Source organism: Diabrotica undecimpunctata, chromosome 6, assembly GCF_040954645.1.
Source record: "Diabrotica undecimpunctata isolate CICGRU chromosome 6, icDiaUnde3, whole genome shotgun sequence".
Taxonomy (NCBI): Eukaryota; Metazoa; Arthropoda; class Insecta; order Coleoptera; family Chrysomelidae; genus Diabrotica; species Diabrotica undecimpunctata.
In genome coordinates, this window is record NC_092808.1 from 93825793 (window position 1) to 93841783 (window position 15991).

General features: G+C 32.8%; 1 protein-coding gene and 1 long non-coding RNA gene across 4 annotated transcripts in view; both read right to left on the reverse strand.

Annotated features, from left to right (window-relative positions):
- LOC140443569 (uncharacterized) overlaps window positions 1–15991 on the reverse strand; it is a 365838-nt gene that overhangs the window by 61888 nt on the left and 287959 nt on the right. The gene's annotated exons all lie outside the window — the stretch shown is intronic.
- LOC140443566 (colorectal mutant cancer protein) overlaps window positions 1–15991 on the reverse strand; it is a 315102-nt gene that overhangs the window by 61888 nt on the left and 237223 nt on the right. For all 3 annotated transcript variants that reach the window (XM_072534899.1, XM_072534898.1, XM_072534897.1), the window contains exon 4: window positions 7943–8084. In XM_072534899.1, coding sequence (XP_072391000.1) covers window positions 7943–8084 — 142 coding nt within the window. The remainder of the gene's footprint in view (window positions 1–7942; window positions 8085–15991) is intronic.

The following is a 15991-nucleotide window of genomic DNA, read 5'->3' on the forward strand; positions in this document are numbered from 1 at the left end:
ACAGCTTCAATACTCGAATGAAAATTGAAAATTCCACAAAAAACAAAGAAAAATTTCACAATATCTTTGAAGCGGTTTGTTAGAATAAAATATTAATGTTAAGATATAATTTCGGATCGTGCAATATGTAAAAACAATAAGCATGAAATAGAACCAGTGGCAAAGCATAGGTTAATAGATAACATAATAAAGGATGATAAAACTATCGATTCCCCTAAACGGAAAAAAGTCAAAGCTGATTGAGGATTGTGATGTCAATATAACGGTGTGGGGCAGGTTGTAGCCAATTTCTCGGTACTATTTCATATTATTGTTCCATTTGATTAATTATTCCCGTTTTTCGTATAATTTTTTGACGCGTTTCCGAGTTCCTCCCGGTAGTAAAAACTCCGCCAGATACGAAAAGGTAACAGATTATTATATGACGTGGTGAATATTCATAATCGGTTAAATGGTCTATACTTTCCAGAATTAATAAATATTTCTACCCAAAATAGATAAGTGTAAACAGTACTTTCGAAACTTCGGCATTAAATGTCTAAACAATCGTTCAATTATTTAGATGTTTAGTTTTATTTTTATTGTCGTTTGTGCAACATGGATGAAGTAATTTTAATGATAATGAAAAAACTTTGTTAAATGTTGATAACGGCGATAGTTTTATAAAGCTAGTACGATAAAAATGGATACACAAGATAAATACTAAATTCTTTTTAATAAATAAATTATTTTTAAGCTATAATATCAGTTTATGGTAAAAAATTGACAACAGTGTTACACGAAAGACGTTGACAGATATCTGTGAAAATCTATAAAATCATACATAAAAAAAATGTCAAATGCAACAATAAACAAGAAACTTTGAGAATAAAAATAATATAAGAAAAATATATAATTATGCCGTTTAAAAAAACATATCGGTTTCCCCATTGATCATTCCTTTCTCCTTCAGACTAGCTTGCTTAGCGTAATTATTTTAGCAGGGTCACTTCGATCATCATTCTGGATTAACAACCCTGCCTGAGTCCTAGCCTCCTCAAGAATTTCTCTCCAGTCGTCCCTATCCATCGCCTTTCTCCGCCAAGCACGTATTCCCATATTTCTCATGTCTTCATCAATGTTATCAAGGAACCTTGTTCTGGGTCTTTCTCTTCTTATCTGATCAATGGGTATATCAAGGAACATTGTTATAGCTGGATCATCTCTTAGGTATCTTAATCTTAATATATTTGACGATATCTGGTTACTCCATTGTCATCCACCGCTCCATAGATTCACCTTATTACTTTTCTTTTGAAACATCAAAACATGTTTTTGATTCCTTTTTGTTAAAGTCCAGGTCTCTGAACCAATTGTTAGGACTGGACGTATTATTGTTTTGTAGAGTTTTACCTTTGTATTTCTGGATATAACTGAGGATTTAAGAAGGAGATTGAGCCCAAAATAGCACCTCTTGAACAAATTCGTTAACTGCTTCGATGACGTCGTTTTTGATAACAACTGGCCGTAGGATGTGCGGTTGCATGCTTATTTTCATGTACTTCCTATTGTTGGAGTTTATTATTAAACCCACTTTTGTGGCCGCTTCTTGTAGTGCTACATACGCCTCTCGTATAGCTTTCTCGCCTTGCCTATAGGCAAGGATTTGCGCTGATTTATTATATATTGAACGGGTGGTTCCGATTTGTGGCATACGTACTAGTTTTTCCAGATCTAGATTGAACAATATACACTAGACAAGATCCCTGGCGCAGCCCACTATTTGTTTTGAAAGGTTGAGACAGTTCTCCCTGGATTGGTACTCTACATTCAACTAAACTAAGGTTAGTTTAGTTAAATTTACCAACTGATTTAGAACTCTTCTATTAGAAAACTTCTATTTACAGAGTAGTAGGCTGCATTGTAGTCTATAAATATGTGGTGAGTATATATGCCATATTCCAGTGTTTTTTCTAAAATGTTTTATGGTTGCAATTTGATGAATTGTCGATTTACCACCTCCGAAACCAGTCTGGTATTTGCCTATTATTCGTTCTGCGTACGGTGGCATAGTATAGTGGAGAAAATTTTATATACTTCATTTAAAAGCTGCATTTCTGAAGCTGTAATTCCTCTCTGGCTAGAGCATTCAAAGAAATCTCCTTTTTTGTGTATGGTGCACAGTATTCCAATATTCCAATCAATGGGGAGGGATTTCTGTGTTTTTATTTCTGTCATGAGCTGCTGAAGTCCCATAATGGTGTCGTGACTCCCTTCTTTAGCTGGGAGATTATCTATTCCGGTAATTTGTTTCTGGCTAGTTTTTTTAATTGCGTCTTTAACTTCAAGAATCCTTGGTGGTTGAGTCCCTCAACCCTCTCTTCTGTTCCGCTTACCTCATCTCTTTCGTGTTCCAGATTTTGTTCTTATGCCTCTATATTAAGTATTCCACCCATTAATTCAATACAAATTTCCTTGTGGTTGATAGGTCACCATTCAGACTTCTAAATTGGTTTGTAGTTGCCTTAAATTATAATCTGTTGTTATTAACTAACTTATGGAATGTTCTGAATTCCCATAACTTCCATCTATCATCTATATTGTCTTCTACATGGAATTTGTTTATCAACTTCACCATATAGTCCTTGATAGTTTTATTTCAAAGATTCGCAGCAGCTTCCCATCTTGCTTCGTGATTGCCCATGTTTCCGATCCATAGATGAGCACTGTGTATATTATCGTTTTATAAAATTTGCTTATTATTGTTTTCTAAAAAGTTAAAAAAACCAAAAGAAAATAAACTATCATCGTAAGTAGATATCAACTCGAGAATTCGGCAAGAAGATAGCTTAAGTTCAAAATTATAGAATAAATTAAACCTATAGCTACTTCTTTTTCACATGCCCTCTTCCCATTGGAGATTTATGGCCATCAACTGGAATTTTTCTCTATCTTATGCTAATTATATAATTGTGGTGGACTCTCTGATGTGGATTTTCGCAGCCAACAGATCTTCTTTGGTCTGATGCTAATAATAAGCTACTTTTCTTCGCTTAACTGTTATACCCGATACTTCCTTATCTTTATTTTTGTTGAAGACAATAGAAAAAATGTTTGCTAGACACATTAAAGAGGGGCGATTAAGGGATCGTCCTCTCAATGGAAACCAACACACATATCACGAAGCTTATTTTTTGGACAAAGCTTACAAAAAGTCAGAAAATAATAAATAATAACAATTACAACTTACTAAAATTGCATAAATCGTCAATATCACAAAATACAAGATAATAAAATAAACAATCCATTGCAAAATTTAAATAAGTTGCAAATTGCATAATAAAACCTTACCAACTAATAAATTGAAGTTGCTGCATAGGATACCAAATATATATAGACATACTACTTTAGTTACTTGTACGTAAAGGTACTGTAATTTCTTATTTATTCACACTTTCACTGCCATGAGAAGCATAACGTGATGAACTGGTAATATGACTTTACAGCCACGAGAATCAAATATCGATTCTCACGCATCACAAATTATAAAAGCTGCGATCAGTTGTGGCCCCTCATATCAATGTATCGTTAATGCAGTTTAAAAGTAGATAGCTGTAAGCAACAGAAACTATATTTGGCCTCTAAAATATGTGAACCAATTTTTGATTTTCACACATCTTCACATTCTTAAATAAACATCCACGGTTGAATTTCTGGTGAAGTATTCGTGATTAGATGTTGCTGGCAAGATATGTTGGTGTTTACGAACTAAGCAACGTTACAAATTTAGCAAGCAATGTTTACTATCTAAAATATATAAAAAGCAAGTATTACAATCTCGTGATTTTGTAGTAGCTTCTGCAATTTGTTGTTTTTCTAAGGCTAAGCAGATACCGTATTGCTCTTTTTTGTAATTTAAAAATAACCTCAGATTAGGCAGCTCCCAAAAGATATGATCATATCGAAGATGAGACTCGAAGAATGAAAAGTATGTTATTTTGAAAGATGCAAAATTGATTTCCTTCGAAACAGATCTTATTACACAGAAGGCTGAGACTAGTTTCTTACTCAACAATTTAAGGTTGCTGTCTATAAAAACACCAAGAAATTTTACAGAATCAACCATACTGATCTGGCGGTTATTAAGAAGCGGGGGTTAAAGAACTACTTTATAGAATAATGCTACTGTCTTATCCACGTTAAAAGAGAGTAAATTAGAGTCGAACCAGGTTTTTTATTGTTAGTAGATTAGAAGTTATAGATGCGTGAAGATTTGCAATATTAGAGTTGCTCCAGGTGATACTGGTGTCATTAGCAAAAAGAAAAATTATTCCATCAATTTTTAAATTAGTGATGTCATTTATAAAGATACGGGAAAGTAGAGGATCAAATACTGAACCTTGTGGTACTCTATATACAATGCTTTTGTGACTATAGTTACATCATTTGCACTAACCAGTTGTTTTCTCCCAAGTAAGATTGGAACCAATTCAAGGAAATACCACGAATTCCGTAGAAATTTAGTTGTTTATCAAAATATTGTGATTTACACAATTAAAAGCTTTAGCATAGTCACAAAACACAGTTGCAGTGCAAAGATTATTGTTTAGTGCTTGGTAGCACAGAAAACGTAGCATCATTGGTACATAAATTACATAAAAAGACGAACTGATTTCGTGATAAAATGTTGTTTTCAACGAGAAAGGACAAAAAGTCGGGGACCGAAAAGTCGGGATTTTATAAGTCTCTCAATAATTTTGGTAGTACCGGTAATAAGGCAATAGGTCTATAGTTGCAGGCATTCGATTTTTCACCAACCTTATGAAGAGGAATAATAATGGCTATCTTTAGGCACTCTGAAAATTTCGGGATTTTATAAGTCTCTCAATAATTTTGGTAGTACCGGTAATAAGGCAATAGGTCTATAGTTGCAGGCATTCGATTTTTCACCAACCTTATGAAGAGGAATAATAATGGCTATCTTTAGGCACTCTGAAAATGTACTTTTTTATAAACAATCATTAATTAGTGAGATCAGGACAACCAACACATTTTTTGAGAGATTTGAAAAAAATTTTATGGATAGTCCATCCGTATTACAGGAAGATATTTGCTTTTGACACTATTATTATATTATATTAGATTTTCAGGGTTTGGAAGAGATAATGCTTGAGATGTGTTAGTTTTATTTCGAAGATCGTTTATTATGGACCAAGTTTTTTTTGCAATACTTTTAGAGCTTTCCAGAAGATTTTGATTGTACGCTTTTTTAGGTGTTTTGATAAGTTTTAGATAGGTTTCTCTGTACTTCGTAATAAATTCAGTGACAGAGACGTTGGTAGTAGCTTTCTTGATATACAGTAGTGAACGGATATTCTTGTTGAATTGATATTCGGGTTTGTGATGTTTTGGCTTAACTGTAATTAAACGAAATGCCTTATTGAAAAGACAGACAAGCTTATCTGAGAAATTACTGAAATTATAGTTCACGACCACTAAAGGAAAGTGCCACACAGAAGTTAAGCATAAATTTTGAAATTTAAAGTTGTGCGCGGAAAAAATTCTACCTAAAGGTCGGGTTTTTGAGGAGGATTTGCTGAAAGTGTTAAACTTAGTATATACTGCTTCATGATCAGATAGGTCTGCATTAATAATTGTAGAGTGGACATCAAGGGGTGAGAAATCTGGGACACTATAGTAAATGATCGCAAATGTTGTTTTAGTGATTCTTGTAGGAGAATTAACGTGCATTGTGAGACCATACGATTCGGATATATTGACGAAGGACAGTTAGGTAGGATAAACAGCAGCGTAATTTATATTGAAGTCAGCGCTTAGAATTTTTCTTCTTTTATTTTAAGAGTCAGTGATCTATAAATGCAAATAATGTATAGATTAAAATTCTTATTATGAACTAAGAATAACTCAAAGAAGGCTTGATTCAACAGGAAGTATTATTTTGTTACCGGAGAGAAATCATTATTTGTAGAAAGAATTAGGCCACCATGAGCATTGAAGATCATCTCTAGCACGTGTGGTATATTTTTCTACAAAAAAGGCTAGTTTACTTCAAGCCAGTGCTCTGTATCCGCAACTATCGGGGGAAACCACAATTCCTCTAGAAACAAAAATAATTCATCTGTAATATTTTCGAGATTCGAGTATCTGGAAGTACAAATATCCAGTTACAGAAACCTTAAAAATGATGTAACGAAACAAGCAAATAAAGCAGTTAAATATTACATGCAAATAAATATCAGAATGTCTAAGTACGTATATATAAAACACGTGAAAGATCACTAGTATCATATGCGATAGAAACGAGAACAGATAAAGCAGAAACAAAAAGACTACTTAAAACATAAGAAATGAGAACGAGATCTGTTGGGGATCATGGGGAAGACAGGGAAGACGGAAATGGAACCAGTATGTCACAAGCCCGAATAGTCCGTCACAAATACAACTATATCTTAAAGATCATATAAGAACGGGCTTAATGTTTAATATAATAGTAATAAAAGACATTTAGTTGTTTTTAACATAATTCCCACTTAGTTGAGAGCGTCAAAGTAGTACCGGTTAGCCAAGTACACTTGCTTTTTTAATACTCATTTTTGATTTGGTTGTATTTTTCCGAGCGTTTGATATACGTGCTCTGAGACTTCCTAGCACCTCTATACCTTTAGTCTAATATAAAGTCTAATATATTTGATCCATGACTTGAATCAATCAGTACAGAGTTAGTGAGTCTAATGATTTGGGGACGTTTACGTCACTTTTGTGTTACAATCTTATTATAAGACTTTTGTTTTTCCATATTTGTTTTATTCTCGGTAGGAGCATATTCTTAATATACATATTCTATTATTCTTTTGCTCATTACAAAGTCTACACCAAAGATGTGCTGCCTTAGATGACAACTGTAGTACTTATATAGAGTTTAAATTCTTCGTATCCCTATCCATTTCTTAGATACCTGGTCCAGAAGACATCTCATATCTATTGAAGTATACAATATCCTTCCATTCCTTCATCCAGATCGAATTTCCTTTTTTTGTTTCTCAGGTCGTCGACATAAAGTCCGTCAAGTTTTTGTTTCTTTAACTCTCGTAATACATGTTTTTTTTTCAATGTATGGTTGTTGGCCGTACGCCTAATCCGCAAGCTGGAGAATCATTGACTCTTCTATAAGGGTAACCCAGTAGCCAAGGTGATCCAAATTTGAAACACTGGATACTCGCCTTCACGCATTTCATCGTTCGTATGATTTTCTAGTGTCATCAATGTATGTAGTAATTGGGAATTACTTGACATGGATACTATCACCAATACCCAGTTACTAGCCACTTACCCTCCACTTTTCGTAGGCGGCAATAAATAGTACATATATTAGAGCAATATCAGTGAGACTTTACGATCGGAGCTGTATCAATTTTGAAGTCGATTTTCGGAGAAGTTACGTCAGGAAAAATAATTTCAGACCACAACTATAAATCCTGAAATTCATATAGCTATGCAGGTTATCGAACATTATAATTTGCGTAATGTCAATATCAAGTGTTTCAAATCGGAATTGAAAATATAGAAATAAAGAATATAAAATTATTTGAAGAAATTATATTATTATATAACTCATTTGTTAGTCCTAAAAGTTAAGTGAAAGTCTTAAATAAACTACTACCTTCATTTTGAAATTATTCGAAATATATATTTTTTTGTTTCACGACTATAAATGTCTACTATTTTACTATGTACACGAATTAATTACATAAACCTCTTTGCTTTAATAGTTGGATAAATATCCCTCCAATTAACAACAATCTCACTGGCACAAATATTTTCCTCTACCTATATCGTTTTGTAAACGTTTCATTATCCTCAGTTTTCCGTTTCACGTATTTTCTACCCTCGCAAAAGAACATCAACAATAAATAAGGAATCTAATCTCACAGAAATCTCTCACCTGATACTTCTTCTTCTTCGGCTATAGCCATTGACCGTTGCTGATGTAATTTTCTCGTCAATTCGGCTATAACAGAATGTAATTCGGTTAACTGTTCTTCATAACGCTGGGACTGTTCGTCTAATTGTCGCTGCAGCTTTTCCTGAAAATAAATAAACTCTGCTTTATTAACTTCTATATTTTTCGACGTGTTTTAAGAGTAATAGGTATAAATGGATTGATGATGTAGGACTTAGTGTAAAAATAGTACAGTCTAGTTCACTAAAAAAATAACCACTAGGTGTTAAATTTAAGTTTAAATATGTTTTTATGTAAAATGTTTACTAAAAGGCCTAAAATTTGGTGATTGTACAATTGTAATTTGTTTAAGTCAAAATACTAAACTCAAATTATTCTAAGTCTAAAGAATTACATTCTACTTAAAATCCCAGGTAGGTACATGGATCACTTTAAAAGTAACTTAAAGATCTTTTTCTTATCCACCACTTTATTAATGATGGCAGATAGGAGTTGCAATCGTAGACGCGAAATACTTAGCTCAATCACTAGTAAATTATATCCCTATATCTGACACAGTAATTACAGTGAAATTTAGTTCAAAGCCGTTCATTACCAAAGTAATTCAGGTCTATGCCCCAACATATTAACATCTATACATATTTAAACGTAGAGATAGGTTCAGTTCTGCCAAGAACACGATTGTATTATGTCGAATACTGACTTCAAATCACCACCCAAAAGGCTCTACATCTGGAAGTCAAATACAGAATCAAATTATCAAATTACTAAGAACCTAATCGACTTTAGTCTAACAAAAAATCGATTTAGAAACTGCATCAAATCAATTAAAACTTATCTTCGAGGCTTTCGAAATGTGGTGCTATATAAGAATTTTAAAAGTTTCTTGGGTGGAGAGGATTCAAAACTCCACAATACTAGAACGTCTCAGCAAGACTACCGAGACTATAAAAAGCATCAAGAAGAGAAAGTTGGAGTACTTCGGACATATAATGAGAGGTTCCAAATATAGATTGCTACAAAATATTATGCAAGTGAAAATAGCAGTGAATAAAATAAAGATAGATATGATGGCAACCAACGTCCTGAAAGAACATGGTACATAAAGAAGAAGATGGGAGTCTATGACATCAAATCTTGCTTTTAGGATTTTTTTAACTTTAAAACTAAAAGTCTGTGCATCCCTTAAAACATAGTACGTACACATTTTTCTTATTGCCAACTTAAATATTCCAAGGTTCAAACCAGTTTGTGGTTTGTGACGACTGAAACTTCAAAACAAAAACATGTTCCAAAACACATCTTAATCCAAAATTGATTAATGATTTTACAGCTACCAAGTAAATAGAATATTGTAATGGGTAAGGGTAAGTCATTTTTGACCCTTCAGTTCTAGCTCGTTCCGCAAAATTTTCAGTTTGATCGTAACGATTAACTAATGGCGTCTATTTTCGGAAGTGTTAACTTCTTCATGAAATAAAAGAATAATATGGAAGAATGATATTTTTAAATAAAAAAATATAAACTATATTAACTAAGTTTAAAATTATCATCTCTTTAGGAAAGCTAATGTTTAGTGAAACATGTGAATTTTTTGCGTTCATTGTTGTTTGCTGTTTAATCGTTGTGTCTCACATATACATACTGTAGGCTGTAAAGCTGGTTAGATGATTTAAAAGCAAATATTTGTAAAACTAGATTCTTACCTTCCTTCGAAGGACCAGCGACCAATAGGTCGCAAAATTGCGAATTAGTAATAGTGTACTAAAATTGAAAATAGAATAATTAAAATGATACTGGTAGAAATATTTTTTCATAAAATGTTCTTCAAATACACAATTGTTCATATTAAGTGCAATGGAATAAATTCGATTTATAGAGCAGAAAAGTTTAGTTGTATATCCGACAACCCTATAATTTGTCGAACCGGCATTTACGAAATATTGGCACAAAAACTATTGGTTATCTTCTTTATTAAAGAATAATTTCAGGTACTTACATATTAGATGCACTGAATTTAATGGAGTTAACTATATAATAAAATAACATTAACTTTAAATCTGCTTCTATTTGAGAATCTAAAAAGGCAGTTTGACTAGAGTGCTTCTATTTGAGAAGACAAAGACGAAGTGAAGTAAGGGTAGTTAGGTTTAAATAGTTTGAATCAGAAAAACTGACAGGCACAGGATATACGATACAGCAGGAAGGAGGCATGTCATCCTAATCGTATAGTCTTTAATTTAGTGAGATGGGAAATTGAAATATTATAATTATTATTGTTGATTTATTAAACAAACTATTGTAGAAGAGACAATTGATTTTCTACACATACCTAGTAATATCTTCACACGTTTAAAACTGGAAGCAAAAACACCGACAATTGATATTTTATGACAAGAAAACATTGATATTTTATGAGAAAAAAAAGATAGTTATCATGGTATACTTAAGATAATCTGCATAGAGCCATTTAAATTGAATGTTTTAGAAAAACCGAAAGATTTAGATCTTAGCCCATCACAATGTAGCGGAACACGTACACTACAGTAAGTAATCGTTGGAAAATCTCATAAACCATGTGCATTCAAAAACATTAATTTATCTGCACGCTTTAATGCAGATAAAAACGTGTGTGGATAGGTTAGGTAAGGTAATATGAGTGAGCGCTTAACCACCCTTCCACTCGACCTAAGAGGTCTATTGTGGTTAAACGCTAGGTCTATAATTCATCTTTTCAGCCCAACCTTTTTAACAAAGCCTATGTTTTTTTAAATATTTATGTATTTAAATGGTTTTTTATCAAATGTGGTCTTTGTTGCCACTTCTACAGCAGTAAGGGCCGAATTGATAAGGCTCTTCTATCCAACCCTCGGCAGTTGCATAGAAAGTGTTCCGCCGTCATGTCTTCAGCCTAAAAAAATTAAAAAATCTGCAATCCACACTTTCTGTCAGTCCAATTTTATTCATGTGCACCTTGAGACGACAGCGACAGTCTCCTGTTAGGAGACCTACGATAATTTGCAGATCATTATTATGTATATCTATTAGATCTTTTGGATCTTTTCTTCGGTTTATGTATAAAAACCTTCGAAAGTTTAAGACTCACTTGTTCGTACCAGTCATTACGTTTCTTCCTCCCTCCCACCCCTCGCCCCCCGCCAAAGTCCGATAACGTTCTTTTGGCTGTGCTTCTTGCGATGCCAACGACAGTTTATGGGCATATGAATGTTGCTTTAGCCTCGTTCCTGGTAATTAAGTCTATTTTTTCGTCCCCTTGTGCTATCCAGGTCACGTAGATAATACAGGACCTTTTCAAAAGTGGTTTGATTCACGATTAATGTAGAACTAACAACAAAGATTAAATGTATCACTGCGATATTTCTTTCACCAAACTACACTGCACTGATTTAATCAATGGGTTAGCATATTATTACCATTAAACAAGCAAGATTACAAGAAAAACCTCTTTGTGGGAGCCATATAGAAAAAAAGCCAACAAATAGAAAGCTAACCTATAGAAAAAAAGTTAAAAGAACTCAACGTTAAAGATTTGGTTTTTGCTCTTTGTCAAAATATTGTCACCAGATGACCATGAAATTGTCACCACTTATAACAACGATCTACAAATCAGTGTTACTTCGGAAGTAATCCAGAAAGTTACTGTCGAATCACACCTAACTTCGGAAGATTTGAAAATCTGGTACCGTGGAATGGATAACGAGGAAATTTTTTGGTATTAATTGTCTGAGAGATTAAGAGAATTAAGAGATTATACACCACGTTCATCGACAATTTCATAAAGCGAATTTGTTATCTAGAAGAACGGGCATATGTCCAAAGCTATTCTTGCTTTTGCAACGGAATACGAAAATTGGAATTATGCAGATTGCAGTAATGTTTTGTTCTCGGATGAGTCCAGGTTTTGCTTCAGATTACTAGACGGTCGCCAAAGAATCTGCAGAAGACAAGAAGAACGATTTTTCCAATGCAATATTGCCGACAGAATAACCTACCAAAGAAACTCAGTTATGATTTGGGCTATTATAAGCAAGGTATATAACAACTATTTTAGATGAGGATTTTGCACCTTTTGCGCTACTCATAGGCCCTAATTTTATTTTTATGGACAAAAACGCGCATTCCCACCATGCTAGAATCGTCAATGAATACTTAGAAGACATGGTGATTGTCCGTGTGGCCTCCGGCTCCGGCCTAAATCGAACCCCCGAATTAAATCCAATTGAACATCTATAGGATACACTAAACAGATGAATTAAAATTCGGTTAATCAACCAACCCAAACAACTTGTCTGAGCTTAGTTCGGCTCTTCGGACAATATGGGACGAATTGGACCAACTTCATGTTCAAAATGTAGGACAATGCCAAGATGTATACAGGCAGATATAGGAGTTATACGTTATTTGTTATTAATTTGTTACTATTTTTAATTAATACTAGGTGTTAATAACAAATGATATAAACATTATTTTGTTATAACTATTGTTTATTAACAAAGTTACTTTTAATTTTTTTCAATTTTTGAATAATGCCCCATGTTTTTATAAATAAATAATTTTTTCGCATAAATTGTGTTTCTTATTTAAATTTAATGTTCCTCTTTAATTCTAAGCCCAATCTATAAGTGGCATCTTCATAAATGTGTCTTCTTCTGTATAAAATAGGCGTGGATCGAATTTTTTGCACCTGAGTGTATTGTTACGATAGATGGTGACGTGTCGTATGACTCAGAACGGTAAACATGTTTATTACTAATATGCTTATTCATTCGAGTATTTTCTAGGTAATGCCTACCTGACACACGATGGGTCCCCCTTTGTTATAAAAACAACAATTCGAACCTTCTGGAGACGAGCCGATGTATATACCAGTTTTGAGAGACCATTTCGCCGCTCTGTCTAGTCGAAAGGGCCGTCGACTTTTCGAGTCTGGCGGAACTGGGTATATAACAGGACATTTTATTTGGAAGAGAAACAGTTAATTTTGAAGATTCGCGCTGCGTTTAAATTGTAACGTTCGTATACATAAATTATGTAATTATTAGTCAAATAAATTGTTGTACAGTGGTTTAATAAATTGATATAAATTATCGTGTTATTTTAATAAATTAAAATAAGAACAATATAATAAATTAGAATTAAATAAAGACATTACAGTATATTACAAAGTACTCCTTTCCAAAAAAATGCCGGACTATAAAGTCATAGGCTATAATCGCATCGCCCTGCAAATCGCGTGTCGGATAATTGGGGATCCACTATATATTTTTGTGAATAAAAAAAGTATTTACAAAATTATTATTATTAAATTTTGACGAGTAGTTTGTTGGTGAATATGACAATATGTCAATCAATATACATTTTAACTTGACAATGGGTTTTAATTTTCGTTATTATTAGAAAATCAAATTTTCGTTTATATATTTTCCATATTTTCCAAAGCTTTAAAAAAGTTGCCTTTAATTATAAAGCAAACCAATGTATTACATGTCGATAAAGTACGATACAAACTCAATAAAGCGGAAACACTAAAATAAAATTTGCGATATTTCCAACGCCAAACACAGCAATTTCAGAGGATTTTTCCCGGCCGAAAACGACATACCTATCTGTACAAGTATCTAAAAGTTTTAACAACGCGGTCAACAGACCAAATATGTTCGCTTTCTACGCTATGTAAATTTCTCTTGAGAGGTATAGCGGTAATGGAAAAATGGAATATAATAAGAATTCATGCATTGCAATGATGCAGTGGGGGCTGCCAGTTACAGTCCGGAAAACTGGAAGGCTGCATGAGTAATGACACGTTTTATTACTTTGTTTTGAGAAGAAACTAGTAGCTTAAAATTGGTTTTTGAACAGGTTTAAAGTTACAGTTAAACACAATGCTATTACCATTTTTCTTCCAAAGCGGCAGTTTAATTTTGTGATATTTTTATATAATATAATATATAATTTATATAATTTCTAGTAAAATGTTTACTAGAATATTAGTCCAGTCGTCGTCGTTACCCTAAAACCGCTTTTCCCTAAAACCTGTCCTCGCAGGGGGGTAAAAATACAAAAAAAAAACGATTTACCAAGAATCTGTACACCGTAGAAAAAAATGTTTCAAATAACAAATATAGCTGAGATAATTTTAAACAAAAATGTTTATAAGCATTTTTTGTGTAGAATGAACCTAGAAACAACACTTGAAGCGACCGTCGATTTTGCATGTCAGTTACTTTCGTGAAATCAATGTTCAATAAAATTTGTATCAGCTCGATGGTGAAAATTCGATAATATTTTGATCCAAATGTCCTATCGACAAAAGTTAATATGTTTTTTAAAGACAAACAGTGCAGCTTTCGTATGCAGTTTTGTATTAATAAACTCAGTTTTAATAAAGGTGTAAAATAAATTAACGAGGAGAGATTTTCGCCTTTTTTTACGATTCTCGTGAAATCAATAAAATTGATCACTTTTATTGACCAGTTGTAGTAAAATTCCCATTTTTAGAGATAAGTCTTTAAAACCTATGACATGAAATTTCAATTTTTAGTTGTGGTAACAAATATGGGGCATTTGAAATATGAATAAAAAACGCAGAATTTAACGTTTTGCATTACAAACAATCACACGTCACGGGGCTTTGGGTGTAGTTTATTGCAGAAGTTTTGTTCTTTTGCGTAATTGAAAAAAAAATTAAATGTTTTAGATCGTTTGTTGTGTGAAAGTTTAAACCCAGTTTTTTTAAGCATATTTCAAATGCCTCACATTTGTTGCCAAAACTGAAAACTAAAATTTTATGCTGTTGGTTTTAAAGGTTAGGCTCTAGTAATTGAAACTTTATACTGACCAGTCAATGAAAGGGATAGATTATATTGATCTCGTGAGAATCATAAAAAATGGCAACCTGCCTGGGCCCAACACCGAAAGGTACAAATGGGTCTACTGATTAAGCAAAGTACCCCCTGCCAGGGGAGTTTTAGGGGGAAGCTCGGGAGTAAAAGTGGTAAATTTTACTTTTTCGTCTCTGACAACATTAAATAATTCATATTGATTATATATATATATATATATATATATATATATATATATATATATATATATATATATATATTCCGTTCCTAGCTTAATCCGCCTTTGGGTTCCCGTTCGTCAAGCCGGTCTATTCTGCCATTCTTCTTCAGATAGATTTCTTGCTGGCATTGCTTTTGAAATTCCTTGCATCCATGCTGTTCGTCCTCATTTTCTTTTCTCTGGTAGTATCCACTCTAATATTTTTTTGGTAGTCTTTCTTCCCCCATACGTCTAACATGTCCGTACCATATTAATTGTTGTTTTTCGATGTCCTCTATAATTGATCTTTGTACATTCCTTATGTCCTCATTTCTCATATGTTCTAATCTAGAATTTCCCGCTGCTCTCCTCCAAAAATCCATTTCAACTGCCAATAGGTTACCTTTAAGTTTTTGTGATAACTGCCATCCTTCTGAGCCATAGACGATTACTGGTTTCAATATGGTATTATATATTCTTTTTTTCGTTTCCGGTCTTATATTTTTCTGCCATAGTACTGAATTCAATGCACCTATAACTTGTTTCCCTTTGGTTATTCTGTCTTTTATGGCTTCATCAGTTCTTCCTGTCTTTGTTAGTTTTACCCCCAAATATATACATTAATCGCATTTCTTAATTTTCCCGTCTTCTAAGTAGAGGTCAGCTGCAGTATTTTCTCCTCCTATGCAAAGATATTGCGTCTTTTGTAAATTTACTTCGTAATCATCTGCATAGTGCAACGTGTATAACGTTTCATCCCCATCATCCCTTTATACTTCTTTTTCCAGTGCCTGAGTGCTTCGTCGATATATATATATATATATATATATATATATATATATATATATATATATATATATATATATATATATATATATATATATATATATATATATATATATATATATATATATATATATATATATATATATATATATATATATATATATATATATATATATATATATA